This window comes from Mesitornis unicolor, unplaced genomic scaffold (genome assembly GCF_000695765.1).
Source record: "Mesitornis unicolor isolate BGI_N332 unplaced genomic scaffold, ASM69576v1 scaffold961, whole genome shotgun sequence".
NCBI classification, from domain to species: Eukaryota; Metazoa; Chordata; class Aves; order Mesitornithiformes; family Mesitornithidae; genus Mesitornis; species Mesitornis unicolor.
The window spans coordinates 34,809-58,958 of NW_010164218.1; the positions used below are offsets into that span (position 1 = coordinate 34,809).

The window sequence follows — 24,150 nt, forward strand, 5'->3', positions numbered from 1 at the left end:
GCCACATGTTACAGACCAGGCTCGTTCTCCTGCTTAAGGACGTAAAGATAAGAACAACTGCAATCATCCTTCAGCTGCCTTGCCTTGGAAAGATGTAGAAACCAGAACTTTTGCAGAAGAGAAATGCAGAATAGGTTATAGATTTTGAGCACTTTTCATAAATGTTGATAAGCAGGGAGAAGGAACTTGGGCACTGATGAAAGCATTAATGGAGTATATACGTCAGACAGTAATAGACTCCATGTGGATACCCTGCTGGTGCCAGGATTGTCTTGAAGGGGAATGTGAATGATTTCAGAGGGTTCACTTTAATCTGACTGACTTTTCTTGAGCCATGCCACCATCTCCATATAGCTCTGAGACACAACATTTTCTTTTGTACATCTCAGAGGGAACAAAGAAGCTGTAGGTTCAAATATCAGAAGACACCGGGTACATGTTGTTGTTTTGAAAAAAAAAAGGAAAACAAAAAAGACAATGACACTGTGATCTCACCTGCACAAAATCTGTACACAGTTGTAATGGGTCTACATTAATAATCTACAAGAAAAATTGGAATTTCAAAATCTGTCTCATTAACATTGCAGATCAACTTTAGTACAGCCATTTGGACTCATACTGAGTTTGTAATGTAAGGCTGAAATATTTGGACTGGGAACTTCAGACTTCATCTGCCTACACCTGTAGCAAGAACTTAGCTCCTCAGATCTAGTTTGATTTTTAAAAAGTTATATCTTGACAGTCTTTGTGTCAGCCTAGACAGTAAACTCCAGGTTAAGAACCTCAACGATCAACCTCCCAGAATACATGTAAGATTCTATTAATAAAATAGAAAATATTTTCCATATATGGTCTTCTCCAATTCATTTTTAAAATTCTTTCATTACTGCCACTGCTTTCTGTCAAAGACATTTCATCCTGATTACACAAACAGTGAAACTTTAAACATGTTAACATGTGATAATCTGTTAAAATACTTACCTATTGACGTTTCTGGCATTGCAAAAAGTGTCTTTTCTGTAGCAACTCGGAAATGTCCATGGACTGAGAGGCCAACTCCCTATGCATGGAGCACAAGCAAAGGACATAGTTATAAAATCACCAGTAAAAATAACCATAACCATAATCCTACGGAACACACCTCTTGTTTTGCTCTGCAATTAAATAGTATTAGATTTACCATGCACACCTCAACAAAATATTAAAAGGCCTTTTACAGTTCAAAACCTAATAAAGCATCATATTACCTTCTGGATTTAGATGAAGTAGCATTCTGTGCTTTGAAAGACTGACGAGTCATACAGAAATTAACTTCAAAAACTCAGGAGTGATAGCAACAGAAATGAGTGACCCCATTTTCTCCACTAGACTACTACGGGAGTTGACGTCCTTTTGCTGATGTTACCCCATCTGCACTTTTTGCACATACTTCATCACCAGCAACAAAAAATACTTTCAGAATGCACATGAATTGCACAAAGTTGTAATCATAACACTTTTAAGAAATAATAATTAACTATTCTTAAAATGTGATAATTACCTACTTTATCAGTCCAGATGTATTTTAAACAGGAAAAGCCTTCAGCATTAGTGATTAAAATTCAAAGTATACGGTTAGAAACCCACTTATTTAACCTGGGGAATTTTGTTCTCCAAGTCAGAAATAGAATTCACATTTCCAAGTATCTAGCCCTCCACTACAGCATCCCTTCCTGATGAGACACTTCCCTCAAGAGCAGAAGAGTTTCTGGTCTTGTCTGTCTCATTGTCTGATTTAGGCAGTAAGCAGCAGCAAGGACAAATAAAAATAAATATTTTCAGTTCACACAGAAGTAATTTAGTTTAGATAAATGTTGAAGAGGCAAACTGCCAATTTTAAAGAAAAATGGTTATCTGACAAATTGACTATTATTTAGTAATAATACTTGAAGTAATCCAAGAATATTTGGACTACTGGGCACAACCACAACATATGGGTAAAGGAGTCTTACTTCTCAAAGCTTATCTACACGACACATGCCAATAGAAATGTGTATTAGATCCTACCTGGAGACAAAACCCTCGACCGAATATTTCACTGTAAGTTTCTTCACACAAATATTTTTTCTCTCTTCCTTTCCACGGTTTCAGCTTACTTCATTTCCTCACTATGAAATTTCCTTTTGCTCAGTCCTTCTATCCATGATTTTTTTCTTTTAAAACTAAGATATCTTAAATATCATCGGCCAAAATAACTCAATGTCTAATGAAGATGTAACAGACTTTTAAGTAACATTTCTAATTGTTTAGATACTAGAAAAATGACACTTTACCCAGCTAAGGCTACCAGTCTTCACAAACAACATCACAGTATTTCATACTTCCCATGAAAAACAGTGGGATTAATTGGGTGACAGTTGCTCAGACCAGCTCTACATATTTGATAGGCTTTTCAGGTGAGAGTAGAATATAGTAGAACTTCTTTTCATTTTGCTTATCTACAGAGATATCTGGGTGGTTTTTACATTAAAATTTTAAAAAGTTATCTCAATAATAACAGTTACATCCATTTCCTCACACTATGGTATTAATTCTTTTTTGGCCTCTCTTACAGTTTTGCCCAGCAGGAAATTAACTGTCATTGCTTATTCCATTAGGGTGATACATGACTAAATTTGAAAATAGCTTCAAGCTTTTTCAGTAAAATTAATATCTGCCGGTCTTGGGTTTTAATACAGATGTGTGGGGTTTTAAAGATTCCAGTCTAAATTCCTGAGAAATGGACACTTAAGGTAACTGGTTACCATACTTGATTTTATATCCAGAGACTAAGCCAAGTCTATACACATGAAGTACTGATGTTTCAAGCAGGCAAATGGGATTTGAGCAATTATCTGAATCGTGTTTGCATAGGGTACAATCTTAGGTCTCATCACTTATCTGTCCCTCAGCCCTCTCCCTTGAGGACTGGCCAGAGACTCTAGATCTCATCTGAGCAGCAGCAAGGGCAATGGCCCTGTATTCAGTTCTCTTGCAAATGCAAAGCTACACGTAAAGTTACATTCAATCCTAAAACAGCTCTAGAACTCCTAAATGAAATGGAAATGTGACCTCACCACTTCCAACTTTTTTTGGGTATCATAACAGCCCATTTTCACTGTACTGGGTAAAGCCTTTATTACAGCAAGAGAAAGCACAATATTTCTGCTGTTATTTTTATGCATGTTCAGCAACAATGACGACTTTTTTATCAAGAGAACAAAATTTTTAAAAAGCGTGCCCGTTTTGCTCTTTCTAATGCTGAAGTTATTTTTTTTTTCCTAGTCCAGTATCTTTTTCTGACTTATGTTCTAGACAAGCAGAAGTTCATCCAAGGACTCAAATTTTCAGCTTGAGTATTAAGTAACAAAGACTAGAGTGTGAACTCCACAAAGAGGGCTTCTCTTCCAAGCTCACTCTTTTTTACAGTGACAAAAATAGCTGTAGAGTTTTACTAATAAAAAGTTGAAAGAGGTAATTTTCTTTGGAAAGAAGTAATTAAATCAGATTTCACTTTCTCAAGTGCTTAAGCCATAATTGGATTTGTTTCCTATATAGCCTTCAAGTTTTATGGTATAGATAAGAGCTTAATTTAAGATGTATATTTAAAAGACTAAAACTATATTCTCTTCTTATCCATTATAAAGAAACTGGTGCAAATATGTCTTTATTTCTTTGAAGATAATAATAAAGGAGAGAAAAAAGAATTAATGCTTTGAGGGTACAAACCTCAGTAATTTATTAAACCATGTGTGTTTGTAGGTTTATTTGCAAATTGACAAATAGCTGTTTTAACACATTCACTGTATGTGTTTAACCGTCTCCATCTAATACAGAGGACAGATGCCTACTAGTTTAGTAGTAACCTGTGTAAAGAACAAACTCTTCCAGTCAGAAGTCTACACGCTGTCCTCCTCCATTTCTGAATTTTGTAATTTATTTTTTTTTAATTTAACTAAAATCTTACACAGCCAGGCTTCCACCTACGAGGCCTTCACACTATTAAATATCTGCACTTAAGCTGTGTTCACTTCACCAAGTAGTCCCAACATTTACACATACAAGTCTTGATGCTATAATGTCTTCATTAAAAGTCACTAGATCCTGCACTGTCAGAGTCCTACTATTGATGATCTTTGAATATATACTGAAGTGAATGTCTTCCTTCAGACTCTTCCAAAAGAACAGATTCCTATGGTGAATCAGGCTTGTTTTTTAATCCAGATAGTTTACCTTAACACTGGCATGAAACTTTGTTTTCCACTGACAGCTGAATGTTTGAATTTCATAAATAATACTTAAAGAATGAGACCAGAAGCTAAGGAGTTAAGATATTAACAAGCAACCAATTTAAACAATCTTTCTGTAGTGTTTATGTACGAATTAATCAAAAACACAGGTAAGAGCAGAAATGGTGGTCTGACAGAATACTGGAAATAGATTGGCTATGAAGGTGTCTGGGTGCAAATTACAGATTCATTACTACATGGATATTAAGACAATCTTAAAAACAGTGCGTTACAACTTGACTATCAGACTCAGTGCACCTCAAGCATGCACGTATTATTGGAGGCGGTTCAATATGAATTCCTCAACAAGCTTCTGAAAAAGCCAGTAGAGTACCTGAATTTTACTTCCCATACATATGGTTTCCTACTCCATGTCACATTTCAAAATTCATTATGTCACTGTGTATAGAAAATTTATCACTGATTTCCATTTTTTTCTCATTTTGAATACAGAACCTTATTAAAAGTATTTTTCTAATGAAAAACAACTATAGATGGAGAAATGGAATACAACTTCTATAAATCTTAAAAGTTAAGTTGTAGCTGGAAGGCTGTATTGTCTTAAATTGAGAATGACCCATATTAGTAAATCAGAGAACTCATCACATTTAGGGAAGTTATTATGAAATTAAGGGGCCATCACAACAGAGAACCATACAGAGCAAAATAAATACGACCTTCCTGAATGACATACGTAAACATCTGTTCACACACAAAAAAGTAGATCTGTGTCACAGAAAAAACATAAAACACACTTGTCTATGTACTAAATAACCAAATTCAAACCGTAAAGGAACTGCTGCCTAGGAAATTGCAAGCGACAGAATAAATGAAATACAAACAGCAAAGACCTTCAGGAATGTTGCTTGTATCATCTTCACTAGGCTGATAAAGAATTTTTAGCTTTCAAGCAAACAATTTTGTGATCATATTCATACTGTCTGCAGTGAACGTTCTGTTGTAACAGTTCACATCCAAGGATTACACTCATTTTTAAGTTCCTGAGAATACAGTTCCTGGTAGGACTAGAACCACAAAAGAAATAAACTGAGCATAACACAACAAAGGGGAAATATATCTGAATAGAGGTGTGTTAAAATAGCCAAGATGCAGCAAAACTGTTTTCAAAAGCATTACTTGGCAAAGTAAGTGAGCAGAATTGATTCAGGAAGCAGCAGAAGCTTATAGCTATGTTAGATCAAAAATCACTGAGGTAAGGGCATTACCCTCTGCATCCAGACACAGCAAATCTTAAACTGACTCAAAATTAATCTTCGTTCATCATTAATGTTATGGATCACTCCAAAGAGTATAATCCATTTTTATCTGTAGATATTAATAGACAAGATGACTTAGTGAACCAGAGCAATGCAGCATAACAGATAAATCTGGGCTAAGAATATCACTTTCTTTGGCTGATGACATATAAATCAACTCTGTACAAGCATTTTAAAATTATCATTAAAAAACCAGTGCTTTTCGTGAACTTTTCAATCATTTAGTGGTATTTTAAAACATAAAATATTAATATAATTTAAATATACAACATTAATTTTGACATACTGATTATGTATTGGAGATTCTCAGTCCAAATTCCTACAGACATACAGAAGCACAATGAGCTGGCTGCAGGTAGATTATCTGCAATAATACCTGATGTTTCAGTCTTGTTCTCCTGACCTCTAATTATTTAAACAAATTTGATCCAACCACATTAATATTAATCATTAGGTCAGGTTCTTCTTACAGCAAAAAAAATATCTAGGCCATTCTGTGCACCAATGCTGCTACAATGAGGGTCCTTTATCAACAGAATTTAGTTTGAATTTTTTAAAGTCCTGTTTTGATTTTTCTACTACCAGCCAAAACTTATCAATGATCTCAAACCATTTTTCTTAGGGTAGTTATCTGCAATAGCCATATTTTTTCCCCTGCAAAAATTTCTGAAATAACTTCTTGCCAGAATTAAGAATGTTTGCCTTGTTTCTTTTCCACTGCTGTGTATTACTTTAAGATTTACATTAGTAGCCTACAAAACTTCCTGGTGTCAACAATCACCTACGTCTGTTAAAAAATACCCTCATGTCAGAGGTAGTAGAACTTTTTATGGACACAAAGACTTCTGCTGCAGCAGAAAGAAAAGAGAAGATGTAAGAGGACTTAGATCTGAAAAACCTGTAGCAAAAGTAATTAATTACTGGTTAGTGAAACTTTTCCTAGTGTTACACTTGAAAGCATTCTTTTTTTCCCAGTGTTGTTGAGCAGTGTTTCCCTATACACAACTGGTTATGTTAGAAAAAGATAGTAAGTGTGGGTTTTCATTATTTCTGAAATTCTGGAAGACAAGCTCTGTCCCTTTGTCCCTCTGTATCACAGCAAAATGTAGCTACTGCATGAAACCTGCATGTCCAATGCACCACATCTTCATGTCTGCAGGGAGGGCAGGCAAGTGTGATGGAACTCGCTTCAGCAACTCGCACCAACGCGTAACTACACTTTTAGGCTTTATCTTAAAAACTGAAGAAACATTTCTTGTTCTTAAAGACAGGCACATGCAACAGAACTTCTACTTAAACAGAGGCACGGTTATTTGGGATGACAGGAGTGAACTGAGGAGATTTTTGTAATGATGTTCTATTTCTCCGGAAAAAGCGCTTAGAATGTATAAGACATTAAAACTAACTCAAGGAGAAAATGAGCATTCAAATTCTTCTGGAAAAGAGAAAAAGTAGCAGAAATATGAAAGGGTGGAGAAGCTGGCAAAGATAATTCTCTTCAGAACTCTTTCTCCTTGATCTAAAATAAAGGGAAGGAGAGGGAAATAATGAGATAACTCTCAGTATGAGACTAGGCATCTACATGAAAGCCTAGAATTAGAGAAAAACGGCAGAACTTTTAGCAAGTCTGGTCTTAAATGGAAAGAATAAATTTGTGCAGAACCCTGCAAAAATCTCTGCAATGACAGTCAACAGTGCCGGGGTAGAAAAGCTTACCATGAAGCCACAAATAAAAACCTCCTTTAAACATACACAGGTTTCAGAAAAAAAACCAAAAATCTAGAAAATACAGCTTAAAAGTTCAACTTTAGTCTCTGAGTAGGCAACTGATGTTTGCTCTATGATAAGATCTGTATGTTACTACATTGCACAGGAATGCAAACACTTACCCTGTAATACTAAAATAGTAGTACAATTGTATAATATCAACATATATCAACTGCAGTACAGTATCAATTGTATAATACCAACATCTGTACAATGTACGTTTGGGAAGTTTGCCTTTCATTTCTGGGTGTAAAATAGCAGCATCCATTCCTTTCCATAGCGTACATTAAATAACTCAGTCATTGTAGAGCTGAGAGAGGGAGGGGAGAGGAGCTTTACTTACTGCACCACTACTGACCCATAATTTCAGATACTTGTTTTCTAGACAGTGCTTTACGGTAAGTGCTCTGGGGAATAACATCACATGCAAACTGTTGAACGTTCAGGGGTTATTTTTCGTGGATGTCAAGAGCTGCTGCTATTATAGTCCGATTAGCTACAAAATGAAGTGCACCATTTGTCCCTAGGATCATAGGCAGGAGCTTAGCAGGCAGAGCAGCATGCCAGATGGTAAACAGAGTCATATCAGCAAAGAGCGAATCCTTCCTTAGCATTGCCTCAGTATTGTTTTCAACATCCCATATTACAAAAGCTAAGTGGTACACAAGTCAATCTCACAAAGATTTGTTTCAAAGTACGGCAAATTACGACTTGCAAAATCTGTATTCTATTTTACAGTAAAAGCTGCCTTCAGCTTTGAAGCACCGGCAACAAAACAGGCCGCAAGCTTCTATGTGGTACATGAGTTTCCAGAGGGTGGGGGAGAGGAAGAGAGAGAGCTGGAAAGCAGCTTAGCCAGGTTTAGTTTGACAATTACTTTTACTTCAGGGCAGATTTGAGAGCATAAATTAAAACAAAACCAAAGATGTTCAAGTTTCAGAGCATGACTGACAAGAGGCTGACATATTTACAGAAAGGAAGAAAGAAGAAAAATGACATTTCTAAGTGCCGGCTTCCTAGTGGTAAACAAAGAATTAAAGGGGTAATGTCCATTAGAGCATAGAAGCGCTGTGCTATGTAAAATAATAATTTTTAATGAACTTTTATACACTGCAGTTAGCCACTCAAATAACGTATGTATATTAATAAATAATAAGCAGAATTTCTGCAGTTTGCAATAAAATTTGCACCACTCATTAAACAACAGATGAATAGCTGTTTCGTGAGCAATATCCACCTGTGCACCTCATGAATGCACATTCCTCTAATTAAAAATTGTATCACAAGTGGGCAAAAAATGTGAGATTTTACAGATAAGGTTAATTCTATTGTTTCCTAGTTTTTGAATGCTAGTCTCAAACGCTGCTATGTACACCTCTATATAAAAGCTGCATGCACACAACTTACATGAGCAAATAAATAAAAACCAACAAAAAAACCCAAAACCCAAACAAACAGATGGAAAGATATATTATGATGTGGAGGAAAATGGGGTGCTTTCCATGCCCCCCGTTGTATTTTATATGCCTGAGGAATATCAGAAGACACCTAACTTAAACATTTATGTAGCAGCTGCAATTATTGCAGCCTATCATATTCGTCTGGCTTCTTTTTCTGCAGGTTCTCTATTAACAGCTCAAAGTTCAAGTGAGATCATGAAGTAAAGCAGTCTGTTGCCTTTACACTTCCCACCTTCCTCTTTCAGTCTTCAGTCATTTTAGCTAAACGGACTGAAATGCCAATATTCTGTGGTTTGCACAATTTTAACTTTATTTTTAGATACAGACTCACAACTTTTATTTAAATACTTCTTATGGAAAAGCACAGGCAAACATCAGGTGTTATGCTCACAATGCTTTTGTTTCACCAGTCTGCCAGAGAAGATAGACAGCAACGCCAGGCAACTTGCTCAGAAGGAAAGATTCTGTCTGCATAAATGTCCATACCCACAAATGGCACAGAGAGCACGGGCAGACCCTTCTCTCCTACTTCCACATCACTGGGAACTGGTTTTGGTGCAAATTCAGGCTGTGGACCACTGAACCTTTGAGACATTCCCTCCTCTCACTTACTGCAGCAGTCCAACTAGTTGTAACTCAGAGCTAAATCATCAAGCCTGGGAATGAAGAATTTTATTTGTTTTTTATCTGCAGCAGTAAGAAAGCTGTGCTTTTCCTTATGCTGCTACAGAACATCAGGCAATAAAAACCCAAATTATTCCATTTTACAAATATGGAATTGAAATTCAACATTGATGTTCACTTTTTTAAAAACTATTTTGGAAAAAAAAAACCAAGGAAAAATATTTTATTTGCAGACATATGCCAGAACTTTTAGATATATGTTGGGAGTGAAAGGAACATTTCTAAAGCGTTACAGCCACACACTCTGGATAAAAGTGGGACAGGATATGGACGGCTATGGCTCAACTCCAGCTCCTTTGTGTACTGGAATTCTATTGACCACAATGTGTAACATACAAGCTGCTTATGACAGCACTACCAATTTACTTGATAAGAAATATTAATGTCATAAGAACCACTGACCAAATCCTGCTAAAGTGTAACCTTAGATGTTAGTAACTATATTGGTAGAATCCACGGGGTACGTGTAGCAAACCTCTACCAACATTGTTCAAGAAAAGATCATATTCATTTAGCTGTTGGAAAGTGTTCACTGGAAGTTACATTTCTAGTCTCAGTAAACTCTCTCAAACGTGCACTAAATACCTAAGCCCTCAGTTTCTTTAATGAATGTGGTCCAGATCTGTCAGAGCACTCATGTATAGGCAATATGTTAAATAAGGTAACATACAGACATGTCAGTAATTAACCAATATATTAAGTAAACAAAATACTGACTGAACATCTCCCCCTCGATAACATTTCAGTTTAAGTAGTTTAGAATAATGCATGATGCAGCTGATATTTTGAATACTGAACTGGAAAACTTTTCAGATTTTTTTTTCCATTAAAATATGCATTAGAAAAATGTTACAATTTAAACTGCAAGCAAGCATTGCAGAGTGTAAAAATACTCCTGAAAATACTCCTGAAAATTGACTTCACCTCTCCTTGTAAGAAATTCCTTTACTTTAGGAACTGGCCTTCTTTTCACATAACTCTTATTTCTGCGATTGAGGATGATTTCTATTAGATATACCGAATCCTGAAAAAAAGACGACAACTTCATACCTTCGGATACCTTTGGAGCAAACTTCTCCACAACTTCTGGCTATTTATTCCACGCAAGAACTTCAAACAGCTAAGAAACAAGTGAATATATTTTTGCCCATACAGGGCAAATCTTTCCCCATAGGTCTCAGAACATTATTAAGAGTTAACACTGGAAATACACAAAGCACTGCTGAACAAACTTTTATACTTACAAAAACTTTTCAGAACGTTGTGAGGTAAAATCTCACAAGTATGCCAGGCTAAAATTGAAATAAATCACTGCAAACTCCCTCCAGAAAATGAGGAATTAAAATTTTGGCAAGTCTTTATTGATTAAAGCAGAGTAAAAGCTTAAAATGGAGAAGTGCTCTACATTTTCCTGAAGAGGATTAAAATGTCATTCTTCCCTAGAAGTCAAATTCTTCTTAAACCCCTACTAAGACAAATGGACTTTACATGATGCAACAGAGAGTAATTACAGAGGAAAGACGCAAACTTCAACTAAGTAAATATCTGCCTTAAAGACCTACATATCAGGCCCTGAGATGTAATTTACAAGGAAAGTCAGACTGCTCTAACAATGTCAGCTTCTGGAATATTTTGCTGAAAATGAAGCAGCACTAACACGAGAAAGAAGTAAAGCTAATAGGTACTCCGTTCACTCTTCTACTGCAGCATAAAAACATGCAGTAATTCTGAATCTGTAGTCCAGAAGGGAAGCATGGTTAGATGCACAACAGAAGGAATATTTCCAGTGCATAGAGTAGGTTCAGGAATTTGGGTGCATCTGTTTCTCTGGAACCCCTCATTAAAATGACGACGTGACGCAGTAAGCAGAATTTTGAAAAGGCTTCATGTTTTGAACTGAAATGTTTCTCATGGTTCCCCATACACAGCATAGTTTGCTCTCATAAACGAACCAGGGAAACATAGCCTAGATGATGTCACTGGGAAATAGAAAGCAAAATCATTGCAAGGTATATTAAGACCTACCAGTAGTTTGCAATCAAACTGAGAGGGCACCCTAGCAGAGATCATACAGAAGCCAATCATTAATGGAGTTTTATTTGACATTTCCATTATCTGCTTGGATGATGAAATAACAGGGATTTCTAGAATTTACAGATCACTTTTTGGGAAGGCAAACACTTTGAAGGGCAAGATCAGAATTCAAAACCATCTCCCTTTGGAGATCATACAGAAACTAACGAAATTAAAAGAACGACACTTAAGAAAGCAAAATCAAGTGCAGAGATTACAAGTATGTTTTCTATGGAAAAAATGCCTAGGCATTTTTCAGGGGTTTATGAACTTAATATGAACAATAATGCAATGCTGTTGCAAAAAGAACTACTTAAGGTACCACACTACAGCAGTCACTACCAGCAGGCACCAAAGGGAGTGAGTGTACCCACTCAGTCCAGATTCAGTACATCTGGGAAGCCTAAGGAGCATGACGTGGTGGAGCTATAAAAGACAATGGCAGCTGATACTGTATTCAGGTTTCTTGGAGGAGGAAGTGAGTTTAGTCCTTGTCCTCCTTTTCCTCCTCCTTCCTTTTCCTCCTCCTTCCTTTTCCTCCTCGCCCTCCTTTTCCTCCTCGCCCTCCTTTTCCTCCTCACCTTCCTTTTCCTCCTCCATTTTTGAGGAAAAGGGTAGTTCCACAAGACTGACTCTTTGCCAAGTTCTGCTTGAGGAAGAAGATTTAAAAATGGATAAAAGGTTAAGTGATAAGAATGTGTACTGCAATGGAAGCTCATGCTATGCAAGGAGGAAAGAAGTAAGAGTAATAGCTTTAAGAGTAACTAGAAGTGATGGCTTCTTAGCACCTGATGCTTTGAGAAGTTGCTATTTATATGGGCTATTGGTGACAGAGTATTTCTGTAATACATGGAGGATAATTATTCTGCTCTACTTGGGGCTGATGAATCCTCCAGTTGAATACTGTCTGGTCTCTGGTAATGAACTGTAAAGTACATAAATTGGAGAGATTCCAGAGGATTGCGAGACAATCAAGAGACTGAAACTATACTAAAGGCTGAATAACTACCCCTATCCATATTAAAGAGAGATGGCTAGAAGCAAGGAATGCAAGTTTCTCAAAAATTTCTTAGAGAGCTGTGACTAATACAGGACTATATTGATCATACATACTGAAGACTTAAATCAGACACTAGGGAATCTTAACTTAAAAGAATAACTAAGCACTCGGGTGGGATATCTAGAAAACAAAATTCCTACTGTTGGAAAGATCTGAACGCATTAGATGAAAATCTGCTAGGCAATCATCTAGCTATATTTAACCCTATTTCAACTGCAAAAGAATAATCCTGAGGCTCTTCTCAGCTCTATGCTTCTGTATAGTGTGAAGTTTAACACATTTGACATTACTATCTGAGTGACTAACACAGACTTGAACAGTTCCTCAAAAAATTCTACTCTCTAACATGCACCTTTAAGATACTCTATGTAACTGTCCTGGTTTTTCTCGGACTGAATTGTAGAATTCCCTTTTAATGTTTCAGCAGAGCTGGATTTCTGAGAAAACCAGTGTTTACTTTAGTGAACACAAGTTGATACTGTAGTTTTGGCTGGGATGGAGTTGTTTTCCTTACAGAAGCTAATAGGTTTTGCTATTTTCACTTTCAGTGGAGATGTTTACATTTTCTTAAGCTTCTGGTTTTCAGTCTCTGTCTAAACGTGTGTTCATAGTTTCTTTAGTTCATTTGTTTTTTCTTCTCTCTGCACAAGAGGATAGGGGGTGGAAGCAAAAGCCTGGGATTCTCTGGCACAGGTAACCCAGGACAGATGATCCAGGTGTGATCCAAGCTGACCAGTAAAGATGTATTCTATCACATAAATGTCAGGTTCACTATAAATTGGAGGGCTTGCAGGGGATGACCCCTTCAACCCTTTTGGCTCCCCTTCGATCCTTTCCTTCTACTCTGTGAGGGTGGCCTGTCTCAGTTCCTGAGGCTTACCCTTCCCTTGTCACTTTTTTGTTAGTGTAAGGCCAGTGACTGCTGTTTGTGAGCTGAGTGTATCTCTACCCTCAAATAAAGATAACTGCTACTATTATCATCAAACTAAGGAGAAGCAAGTAAGTTGTCACTCAAACTCTAATGGCAGTTAAACTCTGTCAAGGTTCCACTAAAATCTGGGTATCCAGCTAAAGTTTCGGAGTAACTGCTAACTTTTAAAAGCTCTTTATAAGAAAGGGAACTAACAAAGAATTTTAGTAATGTGGGATCATCTGGCTCCATTATGCCCTTTTCAGTCCAAAAAATTACTTTCCTTTCAAAGGACAAAATTGTATTCCTGCTTAGGCTACAATCATAATGAGCAATCTATAGAACCTCTACAGAACCTGAGTATAATTTTGATTGCTTTATTATGGTTGTTCCTATTCTTATAATAATTAATTGGCATTATTATTTTAATTTGGTTAATTTTAATTATTAGATGGTCTGTATTTCAACTGACAATTTCTTTTACTCTCTGGATTCTCTTCCCCATCCCACTGGGGAATGGGAGGGAGCTGAGGAACCGTACTGCTTGTAACTTGTTTCACTGTTTTTCAGTACAATGCAGTAATCTTTGCTTCATCAAACATACCTGTCATCTGAACTTACTGCTCTGAACAAGGACAAAAAGATTAAAAGATACATTTTTGTGTCAAATTTTGCTGAACTACAGCAGACACAAGGTGGTACAGAGAACAAGCTCTGCAGCACCATCTGTTGGCTAATTAAGCTCTGAAGAAAGCCATCTACCAGCCTCCAGCCAACAATGCTGAACTGGAACCAGTTAATTTTTTTATACAATTCTAAGTTTTACCATCACAAATCTGTGATATCTGTGCATCAGTAGCAACTTTTACTCCTTAAGCACATAATAACTGCATTTCTTATAGGCTTCTGTGATTTTTAATTTATTTTAAATTAGAACAACAGAGCACTCCATGTACATAGTGCTGCTTTTTTTGAGTAAGTCTGAGATTGGCCAGCTTGTGTTTTCATTCATAGGTAAATGGTCTATAGTGAAACTGCAATGTTTAAGATATCTCTCTTGATTTTTAAGCCCAAGCTAAAACCACTTGCTTCTAAAGCCAAGGGCTTGAATGTAAATTTTCTATAGAATCGTAGAATGTATTGGGTTGGGAGGGACCTTTAAAGATCATCTAGTCCAACCCCCCTGCAGTAAGCAGGGACAATGTTACTAAATCAGGTTGCTCAGAATTTTTGAAGGCCTTTCTTAAAAGGCATTTACTATAGTTTGTAAGTGACAGCTCCCACTGACTTGTAGGGGACTAAGACAGCCAGATCTTGAGCATATGAAATAGAGGAAATATGACCTGACTGTGTTGAAACCATAGAACCTAGCATCTGAGTGATTTAAAACAAAGCATCTCATTACAACATGAATAGAGTAACAGTTCTACTGAATAATTACAGTAGGAGGGTACTTTCATACAGCAAACAGAACAAGATAACACTATGACCATGACAAGTTCAAGTGCTGTTCTAGAGGTTTTAATCTATAAAATCTCAGTGCAATGAACATATTTGTACCACAACAGAAAGAAGCTGCTGTGAGCTCTAAGGTTGGTTAAGATTAGTTGTGATGGGACACCCAGTGCTGAAAATGGTGAGAGAAGAAGGTAGGGGAAAGACGGGAGCTAATGCACTTCTCTTGTGTAAGCATTGGTTCATTTAGAAGAATCAAAACAAGTCTTACAGACAGGTGAGGTGGCTGAAAGGAAGAGCATAGAAGACAACTCAAAGCTAAAACAAAACACATATACAGAAATCAATCAGTGTTGAGAAATATTACTGCTAACCTCCTTTGTTAAATTATCAGTAGATACTTCCATGTACTGCCAATGAAGGGCAGGGGAGTGGGAATGTGTTGATGAAAACATGTACTCCTGTAGGAAGGACATTACCTCAGAGTACACTGCAGCTGTATTAACAAGTGCAAATTAAAGAGCACTCAAGTTGTTTTTTTAAAAAAAAAAAAAGTTTAAAAGTAGTCTGGAACTTCAGATCTGCCTGCTTGTTCCCCTAAGTTAGGCTGCATACCTGCTTGATCAGTATCTAGTCCCTCTACCTCCAAATAAAGATAACTGCTATAATTATCATCAAACGGAGGACAAGCAAGTAAGTTGTCACTCAGACTCTAATGGCAGTTAAACTCTGTCAAGGTCCCACCAAAATCTGGGTATCCAGCTAAAGTTTCAGAGTAACTGCTGACTTTTAAAAGCTCTTTATAAGAAAGGGAACTAACAAAGAATTTTAGTAATGTAGGATCATCTGGCTCCATTATGCCCTTTTCAGTCCAAAAAATTACTTTCCTTTCAAAGGACAAAATTGTATTCTTGCTTAGGCTACAATCATAATGAGCAATCTATAGAACCTCTAAAAAGACATTGACTGCTGGGCAGTTTTGCTCTTTCATAGCTATCCTTGCTATTATTCAAAACTACGTAAAATAAAAGGACTCTATGTCTTGTCCACAAATCTTCAGGTCTACTATATTAAAAAAAACCCCAACTTCTGCAAGAAGAGCTACGAGACCAGCCCCCTTTATGGTGGAAACAATTCATATATACTAGATTGGGGAGCAGGGGTTGGAAATGGCTACCTAGCTGAGATCTTTGGGGCTTAGTAGCAGAGAAGCAAAGGCAATGAGAGCTGTAGCATGTTTAGAACACAAGCTGAAAAGACCACAACCAAAATAGACAAAATGAAATGTGTAAGGAAAGATAGAAAGGAAAGAGTCATTACAGGTGATGGATGGATCATGTAGTGTTCCACTTCTTGCATGCTGTCTCTGACACTCAAATAGACAGTACTCCCATATCATACTGAGGTGCAAGAAAACAATAAAAACCCAAGTGACAACATGGCAGACAGACTTCACTGTCAAACTCTTTGTTCAAAATAACTTAAGATTATTGTATTCTACTCCCTGCTACGGTGCAACAGATGTCAAATTGAAGAGAACAGCATTTTAGCATGTAGAAAAGCATGGTATTGCCCTTTTAAGTACCTACTCGTCGTGTTCAGCGCCAACAACTGCTGAAACAATTGTTAGCACTGAGTATAACTAGCAATGAGATAAAATCTTCTCCATGTTGCTTTAGTAATATGGTGCAGCCCTTGGGGTGTGCAGCGGGGAATCAGGATCTTGTAACTTGTGTTTTAGGAGTACTGCAGAAGTGAGAAAGTAGATGCATTTCCAGATTATTTTTTGGAAAAATACAGAACTCATGTTATGAATGCCTGTTAAATTGTATCTTAGAATGATATTTTTCCAATATTTCAAAGAGTTGTCCTTTAATTCTTTTTTAATATTGTTCTATTTTTTTAATACGCTTTGAGTGGAAAATTCTCAGCATTTTGTGAGGGTTGTTTCCTACAGTGACAGGATTCTGCTCTTTTTCTCAACGCAACTGCCAGATCCTCAGAGGAAGTTGTTGTGCTATCTATCAAAGAACACAACCAGTAGAAGAGCAGCAACCTACCCTGACAAGCAAGAGACAAAGGTTCAGATCACAGTGTTTGTTCTTGAATTGAAATGTTTGAAATGCCATGTGTGCAATTAATTCAATTTAAGTACAGAATATTACGTTACTTTAAAACAAATTATATCAGATATCACACCAGGGTACTTAGCTTACCCCTCCCATTGTAATGCCATCAATAAGTGCCACATATGGCTTCTTGCAAGTGCCTGTAAGAAACATAAAAAAAAATGTACTTTTTTTAAAGAGAGTGGACTTGTGACTAACTGTATACATGACACACTTCCCCATGTCTTTCTTCAGCAAAAGCAACAGGAAATAAGTGGTAAATTAAACACTAAAATATCAGCCTATAATGAAAGTACTTCATGTAATATTTAAGCAATGAAAAGAAACGCCAGTTACTGACTTACTGCATTCTGAGTGTTGTAAGAGAACATTATACAACCATCAAGGTTGTTTGTCAGGTTGTTTGCTATGTGAGTACCTGACAATTTAGCCACATTGGCTATTATAAATAGCTTTGTGTGGTGCTGGTACACAAGTTTCCCTTTTACCCCATCTCACAGCTGGCATTAACAGCAGAGTGGGTACCAGCACTCCAGTACTCTACTACAAAGCCAGATGCATTGGTAGATTTCAGCCAAAAGAAGACTATTAACTATCACAATGAAAACGTGTTCTGTCTTGTCAACTTTGTTACCTGTTACAACCCTGAATGTGCTGCAGGCAGGTAGATGCTCATGTCCTAAAGTATCACAGTTTTATCTGTCAACTTTATCTGTTGAGGTCTTTAGGAGGCATTAAACTAAAGACCTGATGCTTTCAATTACCATTCATGGAAAGATTCAGAAGTTCACTATGAATGAAACTGCTGCTTCATATAGAGTGTTTTCAGGCCAGACTTAAAGTTCAGTCAGATTGCTGATACGGTAACCTGCTGCAACTGTGTTGCTTGCTTTTCTGCAGCAACTACAAATCCTGGCTTAAAAAAAAGATCTGTTTTAAAAGGCAGTTCAATCCCTCAAATTAGCAGCTGGAAAATATAACAGAATTGTGTTTTTAACTTTGTTCTTTGCTCAAAGCTAAAGCATGGGCTCTAGATGCTAGTCTTTGAACTAAATTTCTGTAGAAGCATGCCTTTCCAAGAGTAAATGCTGTGAAGGTAACTCCCTTGTGGGTTCTTAAATTGTAAAACATAAATCTTTATGGCAGAAATCTCAGTCTTAAAGGAATACAATCATACTGAAGTCATTAAAAAACATAAGTTTTGTAATGACATTTATTATAGACATAGAACACCCTAATCATTTTTAAAAACCCCAAACTTTTAAAGTATGTACTCTTGCTATATTTTGAATAGACTAGAATAGAACAGTTAGTTGTAAGGGACCTACAATGATCATCTGGTCAAATTGCCACAGTAACACTAGTTTTTTCCCAAGTGCATGAAACCTTAAACTATTTTTCTTGATGAAGGCAAGAAAAGTACATGAAAAACATGCTAAACCTGGAAGCTCTGTCAAACAAAAAAAAACCAACAAACTTTTCAGAAATTAATAACTCTCTGCACTTCTGCCAAGCTACGTTGACCTGCAACATGTTTACCTCGCCTCCTGTAGTAACTAAAACTGGATACAATGTTTAAAAACTCAACCTGTGTTCAATTGAAGTATCTTTGGAGATGTTTCTTCCCACCAAAACATTCAACTCTTGACTTTTACTCTAATGAATTAACATCCTTTCTTAACATTCCTTACCCTAGTGAACTTTACCCAGTGTCTTTGCTGTTATTTTAAGACCACATACTCCTAGGTTCTTTGCAATAAACAAAGGCAGTTAACTCCTAGCTTGAGTATTCATTTATGTAGTTTATTTAAATAGAAAGATTTAACATCATTTGATCTTCTGCTTTCTGACTGAATACTAATGATTTTCCATGCATCTATGTTTATGTCAGGTCTTTGGAGGAGATCAATGATACTTGGTGCAGAACTGCACAGTCTGCATCTAAGACTTACTTCACCCATAGCAGAAGTATAACTACCCAGAACAAAGGGATGGGATAAGGCAGCTACCATAATAGCTTTAATTACAGAAACCAATTCTGCATGCAAGGTATAAAAATGAGATGTCTTACACTACTGGTATTGAACTTGGTAAATTAAAAAATACTACTTCTGTTATATTATCACAGTCTTTTATAGAATAGCAAAGAGAAACTGAATTTACATTCAAAGCCACTATTATAAAAAAAAAGTACTGCTTCAGAATTTGCTATTACACATACCAATGGTATTGTTCAGGGTATATTCTACTCTGAATAAATCTTGTGTCAGTCGATCTCCAACTTTTCCTGCATCTGCGAGGGCTTAAGAGAAATAAAAATTCTAATGATAAATAGAAGTCTAAGAGAAAAATACAAGTAAAGAAATAAATACCGCATAACAGGTTTTTTCCTTACATCAGTCAACATCAATCATATAGCAACTTAATCCTGCTTTATTTTATTTGAGAAAGTTTGTTCAAACTTAAGTATGAAAGCAGAGTTTTAAATGTGAGTTAATTATATTATGCTAGAGACTGTCACATACTTGTGAGAGTAATGTCCATGTTCTATGCTGCAGAACCCCTCCTAATGTCTTGTTTGTGATATTTCATATCAATATATAGAACAGTCACTTAAAACTGATTACACTGAATACTCTGAACACTCTGAATACTGAAAATAAGAAGCCAATTAGAGCAGAACATAATTTAACAATAACCTGTGCTCCTTGTTTACCTAAAATTTAAAACAATTGTTAATTTTCACAGTTTTGAGATTTCCTACAGTCCATAGTTGCAAAATAATACCAGATACATTGGTCACAATTGTCAGCTCTGTATCTAGCCATTTCAAACATCAGATACAAGTTATCCAGTAGTAACAGAGCTACCTGATAGACCTTTCAAATTTCTTGTAAAGAAGCTGTCAGTAACAAAAATTTGGAAAGAAAAAGGTAGAGACCGGAACCCTCTCTTCCCAGGACTGACTGGTTGCTATTACCAGTTATTCATAAAAACCCAATTATTACTCTTTTATACAATGTTCTGACAGCTGTCTCCTGACAAGTAATTTAAACAGCATCTGCACATCAAAGTGTCCTAAAAAGTCAGCACAACTAATGACTCTTACTGTTGTGCAGTAAGTCTCTGTTTACCTGAGTCACAATAAATAAAGGAAATCAATGCAAAGTAGTATCTGGCAAACATATGTCAAATGTTTAAGTGCTATAGTCCTTACCTCTGATGTCACCCCCAGCACAAAAAGCTCTACCTCCGGTTCCCTTTATAATTATTAGAAAGGTTTCAGGATCTTGCTCCCAAGTCTAAAAAGAAGTAAATGTTTCACACAAGATTAAAGTCTATGCAAAAAAATGCTTTCTCTATACTGTTTATAATTTTTACTTTACTTTTTCAAAAAGCACATTAAACTGTACTTAAAATAGTTTGTCTTAAACTGAAGTTTGAGAGCTAAATGTCTTTCCACCAATCCTGTGTCCCATTCAATCCTGACATCAGAGATCAGCACAGCTGCCTCGCCTATTTTGAAAAAATGCCTACACAGAGCTTCAAATCTCTGAAGAAAGGTAGCACTCCCCAAAACAGGGCCAGACATAAATCCCAGTGGGAACACAATGCTGGGGCAGAAAGCTGGGAATATAGAAGATACAGTAACAATGTTTCAGGTCAAACCATGGAAGCTGTGTAAATCTAAGGTGCATGGCAAGGAAAACAGCATTTAAATTGTTGATGGATTTTGTCAACATGACTGCAGTCAATGCGAATCAAGGACTACAACAAATCAATTTGTGCACAGATGTTTTGCTAGGTACAAAGACTATGCTTTTTGTTTTTTTCTCTTCTGAATTAAATACATTGGTACAAGACTTCAGTCTTGCACAGTGCCAACTGTATTGTGAAAAATATTACTTTTATGGACTTCTTCCCCCCCTTTAAACTATGCTTATATATCCCTTATTCAAGTAAGTGTACCCAGATAAAAGAGAGATAAGACATTTCTGTATACCAGCAACTGTAGTTAAAACTATGCCACCTTTTAAGGTTCAAGGCTTCAAATAAAACCTGATACTCAGCAATACAGACTAAGTATTTATTTCTTTAAATGTTCTTCAGAGAATGCATAAATGTGCAGAATAACCATCTAACAAAATACCAAAAGGCAGGCAACTGTCCAACAAATACTTTTATTTAACAAGTTTGGCTTTATGCATGTGATAAAAAATATCATTAAATTTAAAAAGGACTATTTGCATGCTTAAAATTTTACATTATTTCACTAGCTTGTAGAAACAGTGCCTGTAAATCCATAGAGTTGTTCTTTAAGGAATGACACTGACAACACCTTGCTTCCTAATGGCTTCTTCCTTTTATTTCAGCCAAGCAGGCTCCCCACAAAACAAGTCCCCAGTCAAGGAGCAACACCACTGTATAGCTTGGAATTCATGCACTCTGACTGACTGGCTGGGTGCTGCCAAAAGGAACATATAAATGCTGAGCAATGCTTGCTTTTAGTTTGTTTTGGTTTTAATATGGCTGTATCTTTATCTATTCAGATGCAAACTTAACTTTGTCTGACAGCTTGGTTCTTTGATGTGTCTTCTTTCTAACTTGCTTGAAACTGTCCACCCTATAAGCTTGAGTTCATTGTCCAATGCACTCACACAGATTTTCGTTCTTTACATCAGTACATGAAGAAGTGTCAGTCTGAAGTTTAAAACTGGTTTTGGATAACGCATGTACAGTAGATGGGTAGAAGAAGAGTTACTAACCTTTACTTGTGAATAAATTTGTTGGATCATAGAAAAACTTATTGCATTGAGAATCTTGGGTCTATTCAAAGTTATTACTCCTGCACCTCCTCTCTTTTCCAACAACACTTCAGCTGTCGAATCTGTATGCTTAGACATTTTCTGTACATGCAAACATAAATAAAGCAAATGTCATCAGTTAGATACCTTGGGTAACAGATTTGTTTACAAGAGTGCTTATGGAAATATATTCTCAAAAAGCACTACTTAAGATGATAAAACGTGCGTTTTGGAATTGTATGCTACTGCTTTCCCACTGTATTTCAAGTTTTATTTGTATTTCCTAAACAGTTCTTTTGAAAACCACTTTAAGTTCTTCATAGTAATAAGCCTCACACCTTGACAATGACATTTGAGTTCATTAAAAAAAAAACACAAACAACCCACAATAAAACACAAAACCATGGTTGTTTAAGACTGACATTCTGAAAATACCTGCAACAAATATAGCAATGACAGTTGCATGTGTCCCTACTGGCAGCCTGACACTGTAAACGCAAATGTACACATTGCTTTGTCTGTAAGTAACTTTTAACAGTAGAGAATCAGCCACTAAAGTATTTTCACAATTGATTTCAAACTCACAGTTGAATATGGAAGCTAATATAGAAACTAACAATTAAAGTAGGCAAGACCAAAATAATTAAGCTTTAATTTACAGTATAATAGAAACTTGTAACAAAGTGCTCAAAGACATGGGCAATGTTATGACTGAGTAATAAATGATGGCATTCAGAACCACTGTGAGCAGACACATTAGAAGCTGCATATGCTGTCCGTCTCAGGGGAGCTGAGTCCTAAAAAGCTTCCAACTCAGTCAAACAAGATGCTGTTCTTACCAAATGTTGTAGTATTGCTTGCAGTCTGTTGAATGGTTTCAGTCTGAAAAAGAAATATCAAAAAGATAACTAAAACCATAAATTAGCTATACAATCCCCAAACATACGACTACCGAGTTAAGCAAAGCTTTGTCAGAAAATTTTCTGAACACAACTGTTTTACATTCTCCTTTTAAAAATGAAGTAGAGTACAAGTTTGGTATCAAAACAGTGGGAAACTTCTTTGCTTACTAGTAAATAGACTGCAAAGAGCAATACCAACTGCTAATGTTTTTGATGTTTTCGATTTCAATTTAGGAGGAGAACCTGGAAATAATAAGGCAAAGAGTTTGGGAGATATGTTTAATACTTAGCAGTGCATTTTAAAAATATTTATAATGCTTTCCCAGACATTTGGATACTACAGGGTTTTTTTAAATTGTCTTGTCAAAAACTTGTGCATTTTCAAAGCTTCTGTTACAACAAACCTGCCCTCACATCCCTGTGCGTTATATACATTTACATGGGGTTTATGTCACAGCTTGAACAAGGCTCATGTTTCTGTTTCTGACAGGAGACATCCATGCTGGACTATTTTGTGAATGTGTTACTCAATTTAAGTAATGAGGCTGTTATTTATTAATTCTCACTGTACTCTACTGTGGAAGACAACGGCATTCACTGCACTCGGCCTGTGTCCACATTAACGAGTAACTTTATCTTTCAGCTACTTAAGAGCACAAACCACAGACAACTAACATGTTACATGCTAACGTGCTGACGTCCTAAGCTAGTTTGTAAGTACATACTCGTTTTGGAATGGGAAAATTAACCTAGGCTTGGCTAATCTAGGTCGAAATTATATTTTATACCAGTTCAAGGGGGTTACAATCCCCGATACTAGAGGCCTTCCCAGACCCTGGCTCCCCCTGCCGCTAGGCAACCGCAAAGCTGCGGGCGCGGCCGGCCCGGCACCACTTAAAGCCCCTCAGGCGGAACGGTGCGCGGGAGAAGTCTCGTCGTGCCTCAGGGCGGTCACTGCCGTTCCTCCGTTACCTGTGCAGCGGCCTCAGCACCCAGGCTGCCATGGTGACTGCTGGCGCGGTCGATCGTCGTCATCGGGTAACCGGTACGAGCGCCGGGGCTGAGATAGGGCGCATGCGCCGAGGGGAGCGGTCGGCGGGCGAGGCTGTGTTCCCCTCAGCCCACGCGAGGCGGGGTTCCGAAGGCAGTCGGCTGGTTGCTCTCCCTCCCCCGAGAAACCGGCGTGCTCGGTGCCCAAGATGGAGAAAGCCACGTTGCTACATTACCTTTAAAGCCGAAATCTGTGGACTGAAACTGCGTTTTAAGGATGTATTGTTTTTCAGCAGCAGAATCAGTTTCTTAATTTCTGTCCTTCCCTGTT

General features: G+C 36.9%; 1 protein-coding gene across 1 annotated transcript in view; it reads right to left on the bottom strand.

Annotated features, from left to right (window-relative positions):
* The window catches only part of HIBCH (3-hydroxyisobutyryl-CoA hydrolase), a 44,533-nt gene extending 20,666 nt beyond the window's left edge, over nt 1-23,867 (bottom strand). Inside the window, exons 1-7 of the mRNA XM_010194204.1 lie at nt 23,802-23,867; nt 22,767-22,809; nt 21,889-22,029; nt 20,340-20,424; nt 19,344-19,424; nt 17,210-17,262; nt 982-1,060 (exon numbers count right to left, since the gene is read on the bottom strand). Coding sequence (XP_010192506.1) covers nt 982-1,060; nt 17,210-17,262; nt 19,344-19,424; nt 20,340-20,424; nt 21,889-22,029; nt 22,767-22,809; nt 23,802-23,833 — 514 coding nt within the window. The 5' untranslated portion in view covers nt 23,834-23,867. The remainder of the gene's footprint in view (nt 1-981; nt 1,061-17,209; nt 17,263-19,343; nt 19,425-20,339; nt 20,425-21,888; nt 22,030-22,766; nt 22,810-23,801) is intronic.
* Between the last annotated feature and the right edge of the window lie 283 nt (nt 23,868-24,150).